Genomic DNA, 24,788 nt, shown 5'->3' with positions numbered 1-24,788 from the left:
GAATTTCACGCAAAACACTTCTCCAGCCCATCCCTCTAATGCCCTGCCAAAACACATGTAACGATGAGCAATCAAAAGATAAGTTCTCAGTGTATGTTCTCTTCTCTGCTCTCTTCTGTGCCCAGAACACATACAAATGGCCAATAATCCAAACAATTACATGACTTCCTAAAAAAATAGAAAATGATTTAGTCTGGTGATATTAAGTCCGGTCTAACATATAATCTAGCTCTATGAGAATCCCAACGCCCTATCCTTCTAATAACCGCTTCATCTAACCCGCACCTAGCTGCCTCAGTTGCTGCACTAATTCTAAAAGAATGCAAATACATTGTGAAAGTGCTTAGACCAAGATCAGACAAACACTTCTTAAAGGGCTTCTGTCACCCCACTAAAATAATTTTTTTTTTTGGGGGGGGGGGGGGGGCTAGTTAAATTCCTTATACTGCGGACTCTAGATGTTACTTTTGCTGCTGGCCCTCTACTGGTATTATGGTGAGTTCTGGTACCTGATGTTCCAATATCTCTACCTCTGCCACACAGGTGTTATCGGCAGTTAGTCGTGCTGGCGGTAGCGGTGGTCCACCCTGCAGCCTAAGGTATCGGCCAGGTTCCTGTCTAGGTGTTGCAAACAGTGTTGTAAAATCTGGCATGATACCTTCTAATCCAGCTGTAAGGCGTCCAAAATACCCGATGGGTTTTGGCTTCTAGCTGTACTGGGGCCTCCGGGAACGATGGAGATGTCTCTGGGCCTGGAGTTTTCCTCCAGCCCCCGTAGCAGCCAATTAGAATAAATAAATAATTTGTTAACCATTAAATCAGTCCATTTAACCATTAAAACCAGAATCCACTCAGCTGTAGCAGAGTGATAAACCCCACTAATTAAGCATGCAACATGAATTAAACAATTGTTTAGAGGGAGGGCGGGCGCAGATCAAGGTCCTCTTGAAACTGGCACCTATCACAGCTAAATGCCACATTATAAAGGTGTCAGTTTCCCGCCACCACAACAAATCAGGATCCTGGATTTCTCCCCCAGCAACTGATGACAGCCAATCAGGAGAGACCTGGACACGTCACCTAGGACCGCTTCAATCCAGATCCAACCGGTCTTCTTTACTCAGGTAAAATTCCTCCTGAGGTAGATTTTACCTGATAAAATACAAAAGGGGGGGAGAGAAGAAAGACACAAATACCCCAAAACATAAATCTAAAACCCTAAAGGTGTATGCGCCCCCATGTGTCCCCCAAGCTAGGAGCTCTGGGGGGCCTATACATGGAGGCACACTACACCCATCAAACGACAGAATAAGTTACATACCTAAATTATTAAATAAAAACCAACAGACTCCAAGTTTGGAATGAAAAGGCTGCAATGCTTTATGATGAGTTACCCATTAAATTACCATAACATCCATTACTCACTCAATAAATTAGAATAAATAAATAATTCATTAACCATTAAATCAGTCTATTTAATTATTAAAACCACAATCCACTCAGCTGTAGCCGAGTGATAAACCCCACACGCCAAGCCTTAAAAAGGCTTCGCCGAAGGCCTGCGCCGAATGAACACAGGCGCGCGATTTTTGAAATGCTGACAGGGCCGGCCGGAGGAGGAGATCGCGGCTGGCCCTGTCAATCAACCGGACGAGGGGGCGGTCTTTTGCGGCGGCTACCAGCAAGTAGACGCCCTACTTGCTGGTAGAGACCTCATTTACATATTATAAAAGTTCATTTTCAGAAGAAACTGCTGAAGGAAAGTAAGTAAGAGCATTATATTTTCATATATCGCAGTATAAGGAATCTTCTGTGCCCAGAACACATACAAATGGCCAATAATCAAAACAATTATATGACTTCCTAAAAAAATAGAAAATGATTTAGTCTGGTGATATTAAGTCCGGTCTAACATACAATCTAGCTCTATGAGAATCCCAACGCCCTATCCTTCTAATAACCGCTTCATCTAACCCGCACCTAGCTGCCTCAGTTGCTGCACTAATTCTAAAAGAATGCAAATACATTTTGAAAGCGCTTAGACCAAGATCAGACAAACACTTCTTAAAGGGCTTCTGTCACCCCACTAAAGTCATTTTTTTTTGGGGGGGGGGGGGCTAGTTAAATTCCTTATACTGCGATATATGAAAATATAATGCTCTTACTTACTTTCCTTCAGCAGTTTCTTCTAAAAACGAACTTTTATAATATGTAAATTAGGTCTCTATCAGCAATAGGCCATCTACTTGCTGGTAGCCACCGCAAAAAAACACCCCCTCATCCTGTTGATTGACAGGGCCAGCCGCGATCTCCTCCTCCGGCTGGCCCTGTCAGCATTTCAAAAATCGCGAGCCTATGTTCATTCGGTGCAGGCGCTCTGAGATGAGGAGGCTCGCCTCCTCAGCACGCCTGCGCCGATGACGTCTTCTCTTTTGGTGATATATATCGCAGTATAAGGAATTTAACTAGCCCCCCCCCAAAAAAAAATGACTTTAGTGGGGTGACAGAAGCCCTTTAAGAACTGAACAAAACTGAAACTTAGTCAGAGGAGAACCATTCTTATGCATTAAAAAAAGGACCAGGCCCAGAAGGACAAACTGAAAGCCAAGCACAGACCATTTTAACTGAACAAAGTGTAGAACCCAACCAAGCATTTGCCCTTATAATTCTACCCCTCCCAAATTGATACATTTTAGAACGCTTCAAAAAAGATTTCAACAAAACCATCCTTTAAAACAACCTCATCAACTTCTAAGCCAGAAGACACTGAACGACTGGCAGAAACGAATTCACCAATCCTTAACACTGCAAAAAAGGCCAGAAAAAAACTTGTACGAAAAAGCAACACTTCAAAATTTCATATAAACTCCTCAACAATTCAACAGATATCGGTCTCCTATTATCAATACCCGAGAAACTCCTACGATAACCTTTTAGCATCTGTTTAATCGGAAAATAAGCTGACAGCGGTTTACTACCAAAAATCTTCAGAAAAAACAAGAATCCCGCAACAGTCCCAGCTACAGACGAAAAAGACATGTTTTTATTAAAAAGACTAGCAATAAATAACATACCACAACCAAGATCATCAACTTCACTGGACAATGGATTAGAAAATAATATCCAATCCCACCATGCAGCTGCGTAAGCAGCCCGTGTTCTTTGCGCAACCGACTGTTTGATAGACTCCGAAATCAATCCCAAATTTGATCCCATAGATGGCGAGGGCACGGCAATCCCTCCAAATCCACTTCTGGTGCTAGCTCCCGAAATTTGACAAACTGGAAACGAGATAGAGAATCCGCTAAGACATTGTATTTACCTTGAACATATTTAGCTTTAACCCAAATATTAAGTTTCATACAGCATAAAACATAACTTCTCAGTAATTTATCTACTATCTCGCACTTAGACGATAGCGTATTAATCGCGAATACTACACCTTTATTATCAGTGTTGAACAAAATCCTTCTATTTTTAAAATAACCTCCCCATAGGACAATTGAGACAAGGACAGGAAAAAATTCTAGAAGAACAATATTACACGTTATTCCGTTATTAATCCATGAAGCCGACCAAGCCTCTGCCGACCATTTACCATCCCAATATGCACCGTAACCTCAACTCCCTGCTGTGTCTGTAACTAATCCCAGGGCTTCAGCTTTCGCAAACTCCTCTTGCCAACAACAAGCTCCATAATAATTTTCAAAAAATTCCAACCAGATGGCCATATCATCTTTTAAACTTCGACTTAACCTAATATGCGAACTAGGAGATTTAAGACCTCTAGTCTCAAAGTATAGACGCTTGGAAAAAACCCTTCCCTTTGAAATAATTCTGCACGCGAAATTCAATGAACCTAATAGCGACTGCAACTCTTTCAATGTGCATTTTTTTTTCTTATGAAAGAAATCAACAAAAATGTAATCTCATTAATCTTTTCTAATGACAAACAAAATTCCATATTCATGGTATCGATGACTATACCCAGAAATTCCAAACAAGTACAGGGGGAAACCGTCTTCTCTTCTGCTATTGGGATACCAACAAACAATACACAAACTTCCAAAAATGTAAACAATAACTATGAACATAGACTAGAACTACAATAACCAATAAACAAAAAATCTTCTAATAACTCCCATCAAACTGGAAACTTGAGTTAAATCCTGACGGCCTAACTGGCAATAAGGGAAACGTTGACTTTACATCCGCCTTAGCCAGGAAAACCCTATTCCCCAAATACCTCACCAAAGCCAATGCATCATCAAATGACGAATATTCCACACAGGACTTAGACTTATCCACCTCGTCATTAAGTGAGCTTTTTTTCTGGAAACGACAGATGGTGTATAAGTCTAAATTCCCCCGGTTCCTTTTTGGAAACTACTCCCAATGGCTAAAATAGGGAAATTAACAAAAGGAGGATTAACAAAGGGACCAGCTATTCTACCTAGTACTAATTCTTTAACTAACTTACTTTTGACTACCTCTTTAACTACCTCCGGACCGCCTAACGCACGGATGCGTCCGGAACGTGGTTGATTAATTCCTCCTGGACGCATCCGTGCGTCATCTCGCGAGACGCGAGATTTCGGTCAGAGCCGGCCCGTGCATGCGCATCGCGGGCCGGCAAAAGTTAAAGGAGTATTTCGTCAGCAACCTGCCAGCCAATGATCGTCGCTGGCAGGTTGCTGATTTTTAAAAAATCGAATCAGAAGCCAGATAACAGATCATATTAGTAAATATGATCTGTTATATGGCTGCCCTGCTCCTCTGCTGGTCCTTTTCGTCGGTTGGATCCAGCAGAGGAGCAGGCTTCACAGTGAGTAGCACCAACACTTCACTTTAGACCCAGATCACCCCCTGCACCCCAATTAACCCTTTGATCACCCCTTTGATCGCCCGTGTCAATCACTGGTGAAAGGAAAAAAGTGATCTGTGTAAACTGTCACTTTTTTTTTTCACTGGTATTGACTGTTAGGTTTTAGGGATAGTTTAGGCCTCTTGGTTAGGTTGTTTAGGGATCAGTTAGCGCCCAGCCCTCCGCACCGCAGTCCCTTATTCGCTGATTAGCGTATCGCTAATCAGCATTTGTACTTTTATAGTATCTGTAAGTGATCAAAACTGATCACGGTCAGATCTATAATAGCGATAAAAAAAATCAGGCTTGCTTTTTTTCTTGGGTAGTCTCAGGGAATACCCCTAAATTTAGTTGCCCAAATGTCAAACAGGGGGTATTCTTCTGAAGAGGCCTACAGGCTTCTGACCCAGTCGGATGAGGAATGGGAACCCTCATCTGATGAATCTAGCGGGTCAGAATATGAACCTGTAGAAAGCAGTGGCTCTCTGACCCAAAGTTCGGACGAGGAGGCTGAGGTCTCTGATAGCACCAGGCGTACCCGGCCCCGTGTCGCTAGACCACAGGTTGCGCAGGATCCGCTTCAAGAGCAGTAGAGTGGGGCTGGCGCTGTCGGATTACGTGGTGAGGCATACACCAGCAGCACAGCCCTTCCTGGACCTAGTACCAGCACTGCCGTACAACATGGTGAAGTGGCGAGCACCAGAAGGGCAGTTGAAGCTGGTACGGTGGCACGTGCAGTAGTTACCCCGTCGCAGCCACCGCAAAGACGGGCCCGTAGAGCCCCTAGAATCCCTGAGGTGCTGGTAAACCCTGATTGGCAGTCCCCAACTTCAGCCGCACCTGTAGTTCCCCCTTTCACCGCCCAGTCTGGAGTTCGGGTTGAGACAGCTCAGATCGGTTCGGCCCTGGGATTTTTTGAGCTGTTCTTGACTGCGGAGCTCTTAGACTTAGTTGTGGCAGAAACAAATCGGTATGCCACACAATTTATAACCGCCAACCCGGGAAGCTTTTATGCCCAGCCTTTCCATATTTTTGTGTAGGACAAGTTGCCACATGCTTTCGGTGGGTGACTTGATGGGCTACGTAGACAAACCAGTCCTATAAAAGGACCTTAGCTCCACTCTTCCTTAGACCACACCAGCTAAATAGAAACAAAAACCATTATTGAGAGGCTAATTATGTGCTGCTGTGTGGACAACAGGAAAGAGGAATTGTGTAAGTAAATTCTACTTTTCCATTATGCCCCATGACAGCACCTGTGAGAAACCATCCCCCAACCGGACAGGAAGCAGGAACTTCCAAGATCGTGGAAAAGGATCCTCCTCCCAAGTTTCCTGTCCATAGGACAGAGTTTAATGGGACTGTAGGAACTCCTGTCTTGGGTTGGCTGATGTGGAGGTTACCGGTATTAACTAGGAGCTGCTGTTTAGTCCGGAGTTCCTCTCTTGCCCACGGATGATGTCTGGGAAGTCTCCTCATTCTACCCTTCTGCTGCAGCCTGGTAGTGCAAGGGAACTAAGAGCAATATTGTGTGCACTGAGTCAGTCTATCTCAGATTTCAGAAAGACGTGTAAAGATTTTTTACAATGTAACAGTAGTAGCTTTTGTTAATAGACGGAGGGGACGGACGGACGGACAAGATCTCTGGCTCTCATGACAATTACCCATGGAATCCTGAATGTGGTAGAGGGGGTCTGCCTCTGCCTGTCAGAGGTCCATCTAAAGTGGGTCAGAGAATATTTGTGCAGACTTCCTAAGCTGTCGCACAATCAGCAGGCGGACTAGTGCTTAAATCATGATCAATTGGATAAAGGGTCTGTGGGAGACTCCCCACTAGATCTATTTGCTACCTCAGAGAACAGAAAGTGCAAAAAGTTCTTCTCCATGAAACCCAGATGGGACTAGATCTCAATCTTGGGAGAGGGTCTTCCCTCCAATATGCCTCCTGCCTAGAGTTATCCAGAAACTGAGAAAGGAAAAGGCGGGCGGATTCTCATTGCCCCATATTGGCTAAGAGGGTTCTGGTTGAGGATGCTGTCCCTGTCAGACCCTTGGGTTCTGCTAGAGATGAAAGATTTATTATATAGGGGGTCCTCTTATCCGTCCAAAGGTAGTAAAGCTGCATCTGATGGCTTGGATATTGAGAGGAGATTCTTAAGATCCTAGAGGTCATTCTGCCCAGGTTATTGCCACCCTTTAGGCTAGCAGGCTTTTCTCAGATTTGCAAACACAGAAGTAGATATTTCTCTTTCTCCAAACATTTCTCTCATCCATGATTTTTTTTATTTTTTTGCAGGAAGAGCTTAATTAACAATAATCTTAGGCCCAGTACCCTAACAATAATCTTAGGCCCAACACTTGAGGGTTACAATGTTTATTAAAGGTTCTTCAATGTTAAACCACTCTGTCAGAGTTACAGCTTCTCCATGTGATTTAAACACTGTACACTCCAGCCCAGTGATGGCGAACCTTTTACAGACCGGGTGCCTAAACAGCAACCCATTTATTTATCACAAAGTGCCAATACGGCAATCTAACCTGAATACTACAGTCCAGTCCAGTATATCTTCCATGTACTTTATCATTGAGCTGTAATATCCTGCCTACATTCAGTGCACTGCCTGTGCTGTTCATAGTGCGCCCTGCGCTGATGAATGGCAGGAAAAGTCTAAATCAGAGATGCTCAACCTGCGGCCCTCCAGCTGTTGCAAAACTACAACTCCCAGCATGCCCGGAAAGCCTACAGCTATCAGCCTAAAGCAGAGCATGATGGGAGTTGTAGGTTTGCAACAGCTGGAGGGCCGCAGGTTCAGCATCCTTGGTCTAAAGCATATTGGTACACCATAGACTTTTTCCACTGTGCGGGTGCCCACAGAGAGGGCTCCGAGTGCCGCCTCTGACACCCATACCATAGGTTCACCAGCTCTAGCCTATCCCAGATTTCTCAAAAGTTTATCTGTTGGGTATACATCTTGGAAGTCCTTGTTTCTTGTCCAGATGGAGGATGATCTCTCACAGGTGCCGTCATGAACTAATGGAAAACAGATTACTGGTAATCTGTTTCCTGGACGTCCTACACAGTGGCACAAAGATATGGGGATGTAGCGAGGGGTTTTCCTGGATTTTTCTATTGATGACTGTCCTCAGCAATCTCCCTGATCAGCTGTTCGGCAGCGCCTCCAGCACCAGAAATACACAGCTCTATCCATCGTGTAGTAGACTGGTCACTGCGCTGCTGCCATTGAAGTAGATAAGAAGAGCACTGCATTAACCAGCTCCATTCACTACACCATGGACAGAGCTGTGTGGTTTGGGCGCCTATTTCCCATGGCTGTGCTAATCCTGAACAGCTAATTGGGGCAGTGTGGGGTGCTGGCCCCCTGCTGATCTGATATCAATGGCCTACACTGGGGACAGCTCATCATTATAAAAATCCTGGACAATCTAAGGGAGGAAAAATTCTAAAGGGCAGTTTCACACGAGCGAGTCCATTGCGGGAATCACGCTCCGTGTGGGCTCTGGACTTGCAGGCGCGCACGGCATTATCAGGATTTATAATGCTATGTGTCTCTGCATGGCCTTTTTTCCACAGAATCATAGTGACCTAAAGCTGTCAGTAGGATTCTGTAGAAATAAGGTCAAGCAGAGACACATAACATTATAAATCATTATAATGCTGTGCGCTCCTGCAAGTCCAGAGCGGAGGATCACACTCACACACGGAGCGTGTTTCCCGCAATGGACTCGCTCGTGTGAAGCAGCCCTTAAGGGTATGTGAAAAGAATCCTTCAAATAGTGACATAAAAAAAAAATAGTGCACACGGCCGTGCAGTTTGTACTTGATCTCTCTGCCCGTAAGGCCTCATGCACACAACCGTCTCCTTTTTGCTGCCCGTAAAACATGGATACTTGCATTTTCACCTTCCGCACGTCCAGAAATATGGTTGTGTGCATGGAGCCTAAACTAGTTGTAGATCTAGTTAACCCCGATGGCACTGTAAACTCCTATTAGTTGTAATTTAATGTATTTCTACCAGACTACATGTGTGTGTGTTTAGAGACATTTAACTCCTTCGCAACCTCTGCTGTACATGTACGTCTGAAGACTTCACATTAAAGATGCTCGCACGTGTAGTGGGCACCTTACCCTATGAGTTTCTGCTGTTTTAACCCCTTAGATGCCGCAGTCTATTGTGACCATGGCATCTGAGCAATGCAGGTGCAGCTGAGATCAGAGAAGCTGTAGTATACCAGTGATGGCTTGGAGCCTCCAGCAGTCTGATACCCATCACTGGAATATTCTAATACAGGCCAGCAGGTGGCAGTACTGTATTGGAATACAGTTAATGGTGTGTTCAGTGATGGATATATACCCATCACAGAACACAATTGGCAATCTAATGATCGCCAGTGATAGTCACCTAGGGTTACTTAAAAAAAAAATATAAAAGTTCAAGTCGCCCCCCTTTCCTCAAAATCAAAATAAATAAACAATAAAAAAAAACTAGGCATCAACACATCTGAATGAGCCACGGAACTGAACCATGGATGCGAACAGCACACGGTGCTGCATCTTTGAAGCTCTTTTTGTGAGTTTCGCCATCACAACCTCCTCTGGCCGAGAGCTCCATAGTCTCACTGCTGTTACAGTAAAGAATCCTCTTCTATGTTGTAGAAACCTCCTTTCCTCTAGGTGTATAGGATGTCCCCATGTTATAGATACAGCCCTGGGTATGAATAGATGATAGGAGAAATCTGGCAACCTGTCCCTCCTGACCCCAAAATAGCGCTCTCTGCAGGTGTGGAGGAGGGAAGTCACCATGCGGTGTGGGATCTTGTCATCCAGAAAGTACAAGTCACTCAGCAGACCCACAGCTTCGAATCCAAAAGTTGAACACCAAGTTGGTATGTCATGGCCCATAAGTAACAGTCAGTATAGAAAACTTCGTACACAAGGACATGGAAGTTTTTACTTCTTTATTTCTGTTGTTAAAAGTATTTCAAGCAAATGACTTCTGATACCTGTAGATGTTAGTGCAGTAGCAGATTCGTGGCATCAGATGTTCCTAGACTCAGCACGGTGATCACAGGAGCTTGTATCATGTCCATGGCTTAGGGTCATTGATGTTGTGCTGGTATTTCTTCTTATAGTGAGTGTATAAACTTTATGTAGAAGAGCCGGAGATGATATCCACTGGGCAATCATGACTTCAGTTTAAATGTGGTTAATAATAAGCTTGTCTCTGTACTTCACTTAGGATGGTTTCAGTGGTCCAATAGCAAGTCTGTGATTGGAGCCACAATGTTTTCTTTTATAAAAAATTTACCAATTTTCAATTAAACTTTATAAAGATGAGCCGTTTATATTGACTCTAAAGAACACTAATGGCCTCGGTAAGATGGGGTTAACCCAACAGCATGTCTATGGTTTCACTTCAGGTGGTAACAGTGGTTCAATAGCATGTCCGTTTTTTTAAGCCAAAGTGTTTTTTTGTTTTTTTCCAAATAAGTATTTTTCACTTTTTTCCACTTTCTTTCACCGTAAATAAACTATATTCAAATGAAGCGTTGATATTGACTCTACAAAACAATCATGGCTTCTGGTAAGATGATGTTAAACTAATAGGCAATAGCATGTCGATGGCTTCACCAAAGGTGTTAACAGCGGTCTAATAGTATGCCAGTGTTTTAAGCCAAAGTGGCGTCTTTTTTTTTTTCCAAAGAAATATTTTCCATTTTTCTTTTTTTGTTTATTAAAATAAACTATAAACAGATGAGCCATTGCTATGGACTCTACAGGACAATCATGGCTTCATGTAAGATGATGTTAAACTAATAGAATGTTGATGGCTTCACTATAGGTGTTAAAAGTGGTCCAATAGCAGCCAGTGATGGAAGCCAAAGTGGTGTCCTTTTTTTAGATGTTTTTTCCTTTTTTTTTATTTTATTTTTTTTAAAAAACTATATACAGATGAGCTATTTATATTGACTCTACAGAACAATCATGGCTTCAGGTAAGATGATTATATTATGGCAGCATGTCTATGGCTTCACTTTAGGTGTAATCAGCAGCCCAATAGCATGCCAGTGATTTAAAAGTGATGTCCTTTTTTTTTAGTTTATTTTTTTAACAAATATTTAAAAATTTCATTATTTTTTTTCATTTTTTTCTCCTTGTTTTCAAATAAACTATAAACAGATGAGCCATTGCTATGGACTCTACAGGACAATCATGGCTTCATGTAAGATGATGTTAAGCTAATAGAATGTTGATGGCTTCACTATAGGTGTTAAAAGTGGTGTCTTTTTTTTTTTTTATTTCCAAAAGAGATATTTGAGCTGTTGATATGGACTCTACAGAACAATCATGGCTTCAGGTAAGATGATGTTAATTTAATAGCATGTCTATGGCCTGACTTTAGGTTGTAACAGCGGCCCAATAGCAGCCAGTGATTTAAGCCAAAGTGGTGTCCTTTTTTGAGATGTTTTTTCCATAATTTTTTTTATTTTTTAAATAAACTATATACAGATGAGCCTTTGATATTGACTCTACAGAACAATCATGGCTTCAGGTAAGATGATTATAAGATGGCAGCATGTCTATGGCTTCAATTTAGGTGTAATCAGCAGCCCAATAGCATGCCAGTGATTTAAGCCAAAGTGATGTCCTTTTTTTTTTTTTTTTTTACAAATATTTAAAATTTTTAATTTTTTTCTTCTTTTAAATAAACTATATACAGATGAGCCATTGATATTGACTCTACAGAACGATCATGGGTTCAGCTAAGAAGATGTTAGTAGCATGTCTGTGGCTTCACTTAAGGTGTTAACAGTGAGCCAACAGCATGCCATGGTTTTGAGCCAAAGTATTGTTCATTTTCTCTTTTGGAGAAGCGCTCTTCTAGCTTCTTCACAGATTTTTTGGGGATCAGCCACTTTCACCTTAAAAAAAATAAAAATAAGAAATAAAATAATACAAACATAGTAGGGTGTTTAGCCACTTTCTAACTGATGACCTATGCTCAGAATGCTCAGGTCCAACAGCTGTTTGAGAAGGCACCGGTGCTGCTCACAGCTTACCAAGCACAGTGCTGTACATTGTATAGCGGCTGTGATTGGTATCGCAGTTCAGTCCCAATCACTTGAATGGGACTAAGCTCCACCTAGGTCACGTGACCGATTAACGTGACTTCACTGACCTAAGGTAAGCTGTGAGAAGGTCATGTCACTCACAGGAGCACCAGTGCCTTCTCAAACAGCTGATCCGTGGGGGTCTCTGGAGTAGGATAGGTCATCAGTGTCAGAAAACCCCTTTAAAGCAGTCTATATTGCTCTGGGACCCCCAAGTAGTAGTTGTAGTTGTACTCGGTTTCCAACTTAGGTTACATTGAGAATCTGTGGCAAGACTTGAAATTTGCTGTTCAGCGACGCTCTCCATCCAATCTGATTGAGCTTGACATATTTTGCAAAGAGGAATGGGCAACACATTTCAGCCTCTAAATGTACCCCCAAAAGACTTGCAGCGGTAATTGCAGCAAAAAGTGGTTCTACAAAAGTATTAGGGGGCTGAATACAAAAGCACCCCACACCACAAAACCATGTGTCATTTTCTGTTCACTTCACACATACTTGCTACTTTGTGTTGGTCTATCACATAAAATCCCAATAAAATACATTGTGGGTGTAACATCAAAACATGTGGAAAGGTTCATGGGGTATAAATACACTCTCAAGGCACTATCTACTGTATGGTAAATGTGTTACCTCAGGAATAAGAAGCTTCTTGGTGTTAGGAGCTTCTGTGCAGTCAATGTCCTCCATAGTCCCACACTTGGGGATATCTTTCACCCAATATCCATCATAGATTCTGCCCTTGTCCAGGTAGTAGAATATCCCAGCTCCATGCTTTCTTCCATCTTTCCAGGATCCTTCATAACGATTCTTGTTTGCTGTTAATAGGCACAAAGGGATCCACATAGACATAGAGACCACAGCATAAAGATATTACGGGGACAATGCGGGACCATATCTTATCTACATATACACCTAGGATCAGATGGATGATGCGAAACAGGACTGTACTGATCATCACTAAATTCAGCCTTGAAGACTTTCACTGACTATACCAGGTAAGTACCCTATAGTTCTGTCTATTTCCATGTTCTCCTTGTGTGATAGATCTATGATTCAATATTCTGAACTCCTGATCATATGTTCTCAGGTCATTACTGGATTTTTCTCTTGACAAGAAGGAAGGAACCTAAAAGTACCATGAAGTACCTAAAAAAAAAAGTATCCCTTGTCCACAGTACTTGTCATTGTGCCATTCTCCATCATAGATGTCACCATTGGCGTATATCATCTTGCCCCATCCGCTCTTTTTGCCGCAATCCCAGCCGCCTTCATAGTATTCAACATCTGAATAGTAGTAAGTCCCATATCCCTGCAAAGAGACACAAACCACAATTCACATTTAGCTAAGGTTTACATTATATAGATTTAGAAGCATCCTTGTCCTATTCAAGTCTTGTACCCTGGGCTCTTTAATACTTTATAGCTTAATGTGAACTATAGCCTAAGGTCCTACTGGACTGGACTCTGGTCGGGCCTTGTCAGGAGGACATCATGCTACAGCTACAGAGACAATGAATTACAAGACTCTATTGTCTTCTCATTTCTTCTGGACAAAAAGAAAACAACTTACATGTTTTTTGTCATTCACCCAGTTGCCAGCATAAACTCGAATGTATGTTCCAGTGCTGGGCGCTTTCACGGCATACGTCCCGTATCCGTTTCTCTTTCCATTTTTCCAGTCTCCCTGGTAGATGGCGTTGGCCTTCTTGTACAGATAAGAGCCTTTGCCTGAAATACAGTGTGTTAGGATATGTTCACACTGAGTTCTTGGATGGAGGTTTTGAGGCAAATTTTCCTGCAGGTTTTTCATCCAAAGCCAGAAGTGGATCCATCAGGAAGGAGAAGTCTAAATCCTTCCTTTACATTTACAACTAGTTTCAAATCCACTTCTGCCTTTGACTGAAAAACCAGCAGGAAAATGTACCTTAAAACCTGCTCCAAAACCTCAGTGTGAACCTAACCACACAGTTCTAAGAATACAATCAGAGCAGAGGATATATACCAAGAAATCATAGTGCAGAAAAAATTCTTATGTCCAGCAGACCCAGAGACACCAGTTACACCCTTGTATGATATGATGTTAGGGCTAGGTTTTACATTTTGCCGTTGGTACATGACAGATGCCAACGGCTTCCAACAGACCTCGGTGACCACAGATTGACCTGTGAACCTAGACTTATCTGCAACATCATTACAAAACATTGAAGAGCAGCGTGACCGACCATGGAGACCAACCTCCAACCTGAAAATCACAAGATCTGTAACTTCTATCAGCTGCTGTATAAAGTCTGTGTGAGGAGTGGGGATGATTCCAGGGCTGTTCTAATATGTTTTGTAACATCTGAAGTTAGGGATTCGGGAGATAGACGGGCATGGCACACACAGCGCATTGTTTAAAATTTCCCAGACCCCATTTATTAGGCATTTTATTAGGGCACATCACTTGTCACCAAAATCAGGCCCCCAAAACGTAACAGCACCCTCTTCCATGGAGCGCTCTGGTCCATTGCTCCTGTCTCTCAATGTAATTTGGATGCCAGGGCTAAAACTGATGATGCTCTACTATATGGTTAAAGTTTCAGGAATCTTCCATTTGTTTTTGGAAAGTTGGTAAGTATGATTTTAAAGGACCTTCCTGTGAACTGCACCTGAAAGTGCTGGAACAGATACAGGTAAGTATCTGAATAAGGGACCAACAGCAGAACAAATCAAAGCCGCCCCATTGGTCCTGAGTCAGTCCCTTTCAGTGCATGATGCTACAGCATTGGGGAGACATGATGGGGGAGAGCAGTCAGCGATGTAGAGAGTAAGGGGCGTGGCCTGTAGGCAGTGGGACAACCCATGAGGAATGTGGGAGTGAGGAACACACCGCAGCAGCTGCGACCTGAGGGAGCCTGGTGTCCAAAACAGCTGCAGTCTGGAAGCAGTCCCTGACACAGTAGCCATCATCAGTCTTGGGACTCATGAGTTCCCTGAACAGCCAGACACAGGGTGAGTAACTGATATCCTGGTTAGGGCTCATGCACACGGCTGTAGTTTCTGTCCACATCTGATCTGCATTTTTTGGGAATGGATGTGGACCTATTTTTTCTGCAAAGCTATAGCAGTCATAATTTACATAATTCCATATTTCTGACATGCCGTAGAAGACCTCCAATAACATGTAATTGGATCTATAGGGATAATCCTGGTGACAGAATCCCTGTAAAGTTTCCAAGCCATAAATCTTGAAGAGGGAAGGCTCCTGCCCGCGGATCTTCCTGACTTTAGTGGGGGCCTTTTCTATTGCTCTATTATACCTGTTTCACATGTGTTTAATATGGACTGACCGTGGGTTGAATGACCTAAAATTTAGTAATAATCATAGCTTTAGATCAGGCATCCTCAAACTGCGGCCCACCAGCTGTTGTAAAACTACAACTCCCACAATGCCTTGGTGTAGGCTGATACCTGTAGACTGTTCGGGCATGCTGGGAGTTGTAGTTTTGCAACAGCTGGAGGGACGCAGTTTGAGGATGCCTGCTTTAGATAATGGAGACCGTACCAATCTCCATTATCTAATGCTTCTAATTTGACAGTTTTTATTTTTTATATCTTTTGCGCATTACTAGATAATGCTAGATGAGAAGGCTCAGGTCAGAGGTTGCCTATAGCAACCAATCAGATTTCTACTTTCCTTTTCAAAAATAAAAGTCCTAATCTGATTGGTTGCTATGGGCAACTGCCTCATTTCTCTTTTGCACCAGTTTAGATAAATCATCCCCATTACATCTTATACTTTTTTGGGGTCACATTAAAGTTTTCAGTCCTAATTCTTGAAGAGGGGGGGCATCGGCCAGTGGATCTTCCTGACTTGAGTGGGATCCTTTTGACATTACAGTCTACAGTGAAGCTGTCATTTGCAATGACGATAATTAAGGCCCAAGGCCAATCATTGCAGGTGGCGGCATAAATCTGGACTCTACATGTATCTCGCATGGACAGTTGTATGTTGTCTGCTTCAGAGTTGGATCCGGTAGAAATCTTCATGTCTGTGCACCTGGCAATAAAACCGCCCATGTTGTTTATCACCAGGCTCCGTCTTATGTCTCCATCTCCCACCAGTTTAGCCGTTAGGTATTTAGGAAGTTAAAAATAAAATAGACAGATAGACCAACACTTCATACTTGGTCAGCACCAGGTACCTTTCCTAGTACAACCCAATGGGGAGTTCTCCTTTAAGAGATGACATTCGCCTGTATCCGTCTGTCCGCTATACAGTGATGTGTATTTCCAGTCTTACCATGCCTCAGATTATTCATCCATTCTCCGGTGTACTCGTCTCCATTGACGCTGTACACGGTGCTTCTCAGGCCTGATTTCTGGGCTTTTCTATCCCAGACCCTCCATGGGGGTTCGGCGCTCCTGATGGTCTTTAGTAGCGGCATGTCAGCAGGTCCTTGGGTCACAAACACATCGTCTGTCTATACAGTCCACTGCTATATACACACTGTATACATTACTATAATTATATTGTTATATGAAATTATCTTACCTAAGAAAAAAATCCAATCTCAGTCACACGGACAGTAAATGTCAGCAGTGTGCACGCGCTCAGTAAGCAGAGAACTAACAGCTTTCTGCTAAACCGGAGCATTTGGAACCAGAACCAGTGACATTACACGTTATACTTGTGATGTCATAGCTTGTCTCTATGGACACAGAGGAGGCGATTTATGAAAACTGTTCAAAAGAAAATGTCTTGCCCAATCACAGCACAGCTTTCATTCCTCATAGTGTTCCTGAAAAATGAAAGCTGCATTGTGATTGGTTGCTATGGGAAACAAAGACAGTTTTTTGAAAAATCTGCCAAATTAGTCATAATTGCGAATCTCAAAAAGTTTGGTCTTCTGTAGTTTTGACAATTTTCTGAATTATTTTTATTATTAATTTATTTGTATTTCAGTCACTTATTTAAATTCATATTCTAAAGTGTCTTGCGTCACTTCCCGTGGCCATCATGGTTTGTTTCATGCAGGTCCCAATACTGTGTCATGAAGTAAGCACATGCTAATGTCTAATGAATTCTTATTAAGGTATGTAAGTGGTGACTATATGGCATTATCCCCAGAGGATACCGCAACTTGTGTTGTGTTATACACATGAGGTTCTACTTGCATGGCGTGCAATTTACCTCCACATGGGTATCCACTGAGCTTTTTATTTACATCTTGTGTATTCGGAGTCACATTCAAGGGATACTGTCACCTCGTTTTAGTCTATAGAGCTGCGGACATGCACGGCTAGATCGCCGCTAGCATGTCCGCAATATACCTGTCCCATAGCGCTGTGTCCTTTTATTGTGTTAAAAAAAATATTTTAGAGATATGTAAATGAGCCTGGTAAGGATCCCAAGAGGCTGTACTAACCTTCTTGGAGCCCAGCCACGCCCCCTTGTGAAGGAGCCCAGCACCGCCTGCATCCTCCGAATCTCCTCCTTGCTCACAGTTAGGGTCCATTCACACGTCCGTTGTTTCTTTCCTGATCTGTTCCATTTTTTGCGGAACAGATCTGGACCAGATCTGGACCCATTAATTTTCAATGGGTCCTGAAAAAAAATCAGACATTGTGCTGTCCGATTTTTTCCAGGACCCATTGAAAATGAATGGGTCCAGATCTGGTCCAGATCTGTTCCGCAAAAAATGGAATAGATCAGGAAAGAAACAACGGACGTGTGAATGGACCCTTAGATCGCCGTAATCTCGCGATGCGGGAGCTCGCGTATGCGCAGTTCCTTCCCTGATGCTGATGCCAGCACAGGGAAGGAACACTATGCCGGCACTGCGCATGCGCGAGCTCGCGCATCGCGAGATTACGGCGATCTAACTGTGAGCAAGGAGGAGATTCGGAGGACGCAGGCGGTGCTGGGCTCCTTACCAGGCTCATTTACATATCTCTAAAATCATTTTTTAAACACAATGAAAGGACACAGCGCTATGGGACAGGTATATTGCGGACATGCTAGCGGCGATCCAGCCGTGCATGTCCGCATCTCTATAGGCTAAAACGAGGTGACAGAATCCCTTTTACACCTTAAGGAACTAGGATGAGAATACTTGCCCTAAACTGCAGGCACTTGGCGCTCCAGGATGGGCATTCTTGTCCTGCGGTCCTTCCCCTGCCCCACACATGGTGTCTTCATCAGCAGCATCGGTGACCAACACTGTGTAATACACTGATGCTGTACAATAGAGATGTATTCTACTGCATTGAAGCAGGGATCAGACCACTGCCGTAGCTATAACGGTCGCAGCAGTCGTGGTTGCGACCGGGCCCATAAGCCAAGGGAGCTCAGCGGGCCTCCCTTGCCAATGGCGCTGAATATTTAACTTTATAAGATGCAGTGTGTAACACCCCACTAGGGGGCATTACCACCTTTTTTCATCCTATGGTTGATCCTGTTTCATCATATGCATTTATTACCATGTCCTGCATAATGTGGATTGAGATTCTATGAAAATGTTATGTTAAAGTGCAATGTGCCTTGTTCACCAGCAGATGGCAGCAATCTTGGCAGAGCTAGTTTTTCTAGAGTGGAACTTGTCTATCCATTCTGGTCCTCTCTAGAGAGGGAGGAGTTTTAGTTAGTGAGAGTCAGTCTAGCTTACCCCCTTTTTGGGGAAGCAGCAGGCCCTCGCCTCTGTTGGACGAGCCTGCAGTAGTTCAGTTTAGAGTGCCCCCTGTAAGAGGAAGGCTGTGTGCCAGCCAGCAGCCCCTCTCTGCTTGGTCCAGAGGCCTAAGCTGAGTGCCACCAGAGTCAGGAAGAAAGATTCCCTGAATAAAGACAGAGATAAATACAAAGATACAGATCCAGACAAAGACAGAGTCAGACTACAGAAAGCTACGTTGCAGCCTACAGCAGAAAGTAGAGAGGAAAAGTTCCTATTTAATCCAGCCAGCATATCAGAGCTGAAAGAGTGCAGATGTAGCAGAGCTGAATATGTTTGCCTGCTGGAACTTATGCCAGAATCTGCTGATAAGAAAAATTTGGAAGATTGTTCTCTGATGCAAGTTTATTCAAGTAAAGTTGTTTCAACTCCAATAAACATCTGGACTCAATTCATTCTGCAAATCCCTCAACTATTATCCCTGCCATGGACGACCACGCTTGGCGTTCCGGATATCCAGGTAGGAGCACCATGAAAAGTGCAAATCCACACCTAAAGGGACACCATAGGCAACCCTTACACCACTTTGGCATTCCTACAACTGGGTTCCACCTTCACCTTCTACATAGGGGGTCCTAGTCCCTCGTTGCTGAAATGCAACTGGCGCCATTGACAAAAACGCTAAAAACTCACATAACACCTGTAGAAGAGACCTCTGGCCCATGCCACCAGTAATCGACTGCATCAATTTTGGTGTCACAAAAAGGATTCAGATAGTGCCAATCTGTGTGCCTACACTGTACAGCTTATTTACAAGTATATCTTTAAAAATGACTTTGATACGTTTACTGCGGAGTGACCTGCGCAGAACGCTGCGCGCCGGCCCCGAAAAGTTAATCCTGCCATTTTTACATGTAATTGCACAGCTTCTTTATTACCAAACGGAGCGGGAGTTCCAGCTAAAGCAGGAAACTCTAGCCCTGCCCACCGTGAGCGATGCTACTGTATGCATAGAGGAAGTGAAAGCTCCTCCCTTCCAGCTCCTCCTTTCTCTCCAGTTTTAGCCTGCGCAAAAGATTGCAAGATGGTGACGGAGAAACACCAGAAGGAGGCTACCCCAAAGCCTACTTAGGAGGAGATACTCAGCGGAGGAGACTTCTCCGACTTAAAGGGAGCTATAGAGGAGATTCGTCTCCAGCAACTTGTTCGGGTAGCTGGGACAGAGAAGCCCGAAGTCGACTCACCTGCTGGCGCGGAGAAGGTGGCCGGAGACTCCACGCCACCGCCCAGCGAGAAGTGAGCCGCCCAGCAGAAATGAGCCACCCAGAAAAAAAGGGGATGGCGATGCTTTTAATTTGATGGTTCCTCTGAAAATGATGGCCCATGCCACCAGTGCCTGGGATTACCGGAAGGCCGTCAAGGACTGGGTCCTCAGAGTATTAGATCGACCTCTACCCCATGACCCACTGCGGGAGAGGATAACCGGAACCATGTTGTAGTTTAACATAGACCGAGGGGTTTATCCAGAATGACCTGTTGGGGAATGGAGCTTTTCGTAATCTGCCGTTCAGTCAAGAGGCCGTACCTGCCACAGGCCCGCCATAACTTATATAAGGGAGAGCAGGTGGAGTACACCCCTATGCTGTCCCCTAAAGGCCTCTTCGCCACTGGGGTGAGCCTGTTAATGAAGCCAATGGTACCCGTGTCCGCTCCAGAGCCCTGGCAGTAGGACCCAGCTGCCTGGGGACGTCCTGGTCATTTGCAAGAAAAGGAGAGTGACATGCTGGGGTACCGGGAAACACCAGAACCAGAGCTCCTAATACCTGGACTGCCCGAACCTCCAACCATTTACCAGTGGATAGGCCGACTCTCGTCCACAATTTGTGAAAGGTGTATAGCTGGAGCTATCCATCAGGTCATAGTGAGAGGAGGTCCAGTTACTGGTCCCATTGCAGCCAGAGGTTCTGAATGATCTGGCTAGAGCATCCGCTCCAATTAAGCAGAAGGTCATGGCAGATATAAAGAGCACCACCACCTTACCAAGAAGTGACAGTAGGTGTTGCCAAAGCACCATTGTTGAAGTAAGAATGAGCTACCAGAGGCAGGATAAACCTCTCATCCAGCTTAGCAGCAGCTCCAGCAGCGATGAGGACATCAAGTCCCTCCTCTAAAGAGCTGGACCTTCTCTACATGTCCAATTGAAAGGACTACTGACTTCGGGAGCCACTCCATGGACAGCATCTTAAGGGTGAGGGCCTGTTGGCTTGTTTTTTAATGTGTTTCTTGATTTTAGCCATGGTTGTGCCCTCACCTGGATGATCATGCTCAGTTAGGACTCCCCCCATCATCAGCATTCTTATCCCAGTTGCGCATGGATTGCGCCCATTTTCCTTTATTTTTCCCCTCTTTTCAGGTTATTTGGGGAGCCCTTTGCAAATGATTCTCATGACCTGTGCTGCTACTTTCTTACCCATGTGGATTACAAATGACTTTGTGCCTTATGTGGATTACAAATACCGTTATTACCTCATTTCGATTACAAACAATTACAATGGATTGCAAAGAACTTTGGTTGCACTTAGGGTTAAGGTTCGGTGCACTTTAATTTGCACTAACCTTTTGAATTTACAGCTATTGCCCTTTGTGTATTCTCTTTCAGAGCAAAGCTTAGGTCTAGTGCGAACCAAGTGGTTAGGTCACAAGCAGATCTAAGACCGTCAAGGGTGACCCGCTGCTATTATGTGTTTGGACAGATTGGAGTGCTTTGCTTCGTCCTCCTAATGTGTATATGTTTGAGAACCTTGTGTTGCTCCAAGGTTATTTGGATCCTAAGGCCTAGCGTGCATCCTTAACCACTTCAACCCCGCTAGCTGAAACCCCCTTAATGACCAGGCCACTTTTTACACTTCTGCACTACACTACTTTCACCGTTTATTGCTCGGTCATGCAACTTACCACCCAAATGAATTTTACCTCCTTTTCTTCTCACTAATAGAGCTTTCATTTGGTGGTATTTTATTGCTGCTGAAATTTTTACATTTTTTTGTTATTAATCGAAATTTAACGATTTTTTTTCAAAAAAATGTCATTTTTCACTTTCAGCTGTAAAATTTTGCAAAAAAACCGACATACATATATACATTTTTCGCTAAATTTATTGTTCTACATGTCTTTTGATAAAAAAAAATGTTTGGGCAAAAAAAAAAATGGTTTGGGTAAAAGTTATAGCGTTTATAAACTATGGTACAAAAATGTGAATTTCCGCTTTTTGAAGCAGCTCTGACTTTCTGAGCACCTGTCATGTTTCCTGAGGTTCTACAATGCCCAGACAGTAGAAAACCCCCATAAATGACCTAATTTCGGAAAGTAGACACCCTAAGGTATTCGCTGATGGGCATAGTGAGTTCATAGAACTTTATATTTTTTGTCACAAGTTAGCTGAAAATGATGATTTTTTTCTTTTTTTTTTTCTTACAAAGTCTCATATTCCACTAACTTGTGACAAAAAATAAAAACTTCCATGAACTCACTATGCCCATCACAAAATACCTTGGGGTGTCTTCTTTCCAAAATAGGGTCACTTGTGGCTTAGTTATACTGCCCTGGCAATTTAGGGGCCCATATGGCCTGCAAAATCCGAAAGGTGCTCTTTGGAATGTGTGCCCCTTTGCCCACCTAGGCTGAAATAAAGTGTCACACATCTGGTATCGCCGTACTCAGGAGAAGTTGGGGAATGTGTTTTGGGGTGTCATTTTACATATACCCATGCTGGGTGAGAGAAATATCTTGGCAAAAGACAACTTTTCCCATTTTTTTATACAAAGTTGGCATTTGACCAAGATATTTATCTCACCCAGCATGGGTATATGTAAAATGACACGCCAAAACACATTCCCCAACTTCTCCTGAGTACGGCGATACCAGATGTGTGACACTTTTTTGCAGCCTAGATGCGCAAAGGTGCCCAAATTCCTTTTAGGAGGGCATTTTTTAAAATTTGGATCCCAGACTTCTTCTCACGCTTTAGGGCCCCTAAAAAGCCAGGGCAGTATAAATACCCCACATGTGACCCCACTTTGGAAAGAAGACACCCCAAGGTATTCAATGAGGAGAGTTGGCGAGTTCATAGAAATTATTTTTTTTTGGCATAAGTTAGCGGAAATTAATATAGATTTTTTTTTCTCACAAAGTCTCACTTTCCGCTAACTTGGGACAAAAATTTAAATCTTTCATGGACTCAATATGCCCCTCAGCGAATACCTTGGGGTGTCTTTTTTCCAAAATGGGGTCAGTTGTGGGGTGTTTGTACTGCCCTGGCATTTGAGGGTCTCCGCAATCATTACATGTATGGCCAGCATTAGGAGTTTCTGCTATTCTCCTTATATTGAGCATACAGGTAATGAGATGTTTTTTCCGTTCAGCCTCTGGGCTGAAAGAAAAAAATGAACGGCACAGATTTCTTCATTCGGATCGATCAATGTGGATGAAAAAATCTCTGCCAAAAAAAAAAAAAAAGGAGGGGAAAGGCGTCTGCCAGGACATAGGAGCTCCGCCTAACATCCATACCCACTTAGCTCGTATGCCCTGGAAAACCTGATTTCTCCATTCACATCAATCGATGTGGATGAATAAATCATTGCCGGGATTTTTTATTTTATTTTTTTATATACAAAGTGTTTGCCAAAGCATAAAAACGCTGCCTCCTCCTCAGCTCGTATGCCTTGGCATATTTCTACTGCAGAGTAGAAATCTCGTCTTGCAGCGCCGCATACACCGACTTGCGTGTAATCTGACAGCAGCGCAATGCTTCTGTCAGAATGCACATCAGTGCTGCAGCTAGTCGATCAGTTGGTCCACCTGGAAGGTAAAAAAAAAACAGGCCGCAACGCAATAATTTTATTAACTTTGGAACAGAACATATAAACTTTAACTTTTTGAACTAAACATTAACCTTTTTGCTTACTGGTATATTTTTTTTATTTTATTTTTTTACCTTTATAGAACAAACCTCTCCTTCCCCATGGGACAATGTGCAAAGCGCAAATCGCCCAAAGATGTGGCGAAGTGCGTTATGCACTTTGTCCCAGGTGAAAGTAGAGGTTTGCAGTAGCTGTGTGTGAATGGGCCCTAATAGCCCTGTGTGCCTGTCCTGGTGAGATGTGATCCCTATGCTAAGTGTACCTGTGTGTGGTACTTCCGGAAACACTCTCCAAAGCATAGGGCAGAGTGGTCAGGACAGTCAGGACAGAAATAGCGGGTGTCACGCCTTATTCCACTCCTGCTACAGACACAAATTTTTTTTTCGGGGTGGTGGTCAGTTTGAGGTACCAGCAACGACACTGGGGAAATGTCGCTCGTGTAAACGGCTACGGATGGGGCCACGGAAGGAGGTTCGCGATGATCTCTTCCTGAAATTTGAGGAAGGATCCAGTTCTCCCAGCCTTACTGTAGAGAACAAAACTATTATACAGAGCCAATTGAATTAAATATACAGACACCTTCTTGTACCAGCGTCTGGTGCGGCGGGACACTAAATACGGTGCCAACATCTGGTCATTGAAGTCCACCCCTCCCATGTGAAGGTTATAGTCGTGGACTGAGAGGGTTTTTTTTTAATGACACGGGTTGCTCGCTCAATTTGGATTGTCGTGTCTGCGTGAATGGAGGAGAGCATGTAAACGTCACGCTTGTCTCTCCATTTCATCGCGAGCAGTTCTTCGTTACACAATGCAGCCCTCTGCCCCCTTGCAAGACGGGTGTTAACGAGCCGTTGGGGGAAGCCCGCGCGGTGCCACAGGCGCCAATCTGTTCTAGAAACAAATGCCTAAAGAGGGCCACACTTGTGTAGAAATTGTCCACATAAAGATAGTACCACATGCCAAATAAGGGTGACACCAAGTCCCAGACTGTCTTCCCACTGCTCCCCAGGTAGTCAGGGCAACCGACCGGCTCCAGGGTCTGATCTTTTCCCTCATAGATCCGAAATTTGTGGGTATAGCCTGTGGCCCTTTCACAGAGCTTATACAATTTGACCCCATACCGGGCGCGCTTGCTTGGGATGTATTGTTTGAAGCCAAGGCGCCCGGTAAAATGTATAAGGGACTCGTCTATGCAGATGTTTTGCTCAGGGGTATACAAATCTG

At 43.6% G+C, this 24,788-nt stretch overlaps 1 protein-coding gene across 1 annotated transcript; it reads right to left on the bottom strand.

The window, feature by feature from the left end:
* Positions 1-11,737: 11,737 nt before the first annotated feature.
* On the bottom strand, positions 11,738-16,425 carry LOC122923611 (MORN repeat-containing protein 3-like). Its single transcript, XM_044274478.1, has 5 exons — positions 16,281-16,425; positions 13,569-13,726; positions 13,145-13,307; positions 12,629-12,813; positions 11,738-11,806 (listed from the first exon to the last, which is right to left on the bottom strand). The coding sequence occupies exons 1-5, from the start codon at positions 16,423-16,425 to the stop codon at positions 11,738-11,740; spliced, it is 720 nt and encodes a 239-aa protein (XP_044130413.1).
* Between the last annotated feature and the right edge of the window lie 8,363 nt (positions 16,426-24,788).

This window comes from Bufo gargarizans, unplaced genomic scaffold, assembly GCF_014858855.1.
Source record: "Bufo gargarizans isolate SCDJY-AF-19 unplaced genomic scaffold, ASM1485885v1 original_scaffold_1773_pilon, whole genome shotgun sequence".
NCBI classification, from domain to species: Eukaryota; Metazoa; Chordata; class Amphibia; order Anura; family Bufonidae; genus Bufo; species Bufo gargarizans.
This window is presented reverse-complemented; position numbering and strand designations above follow the sequence as displayed.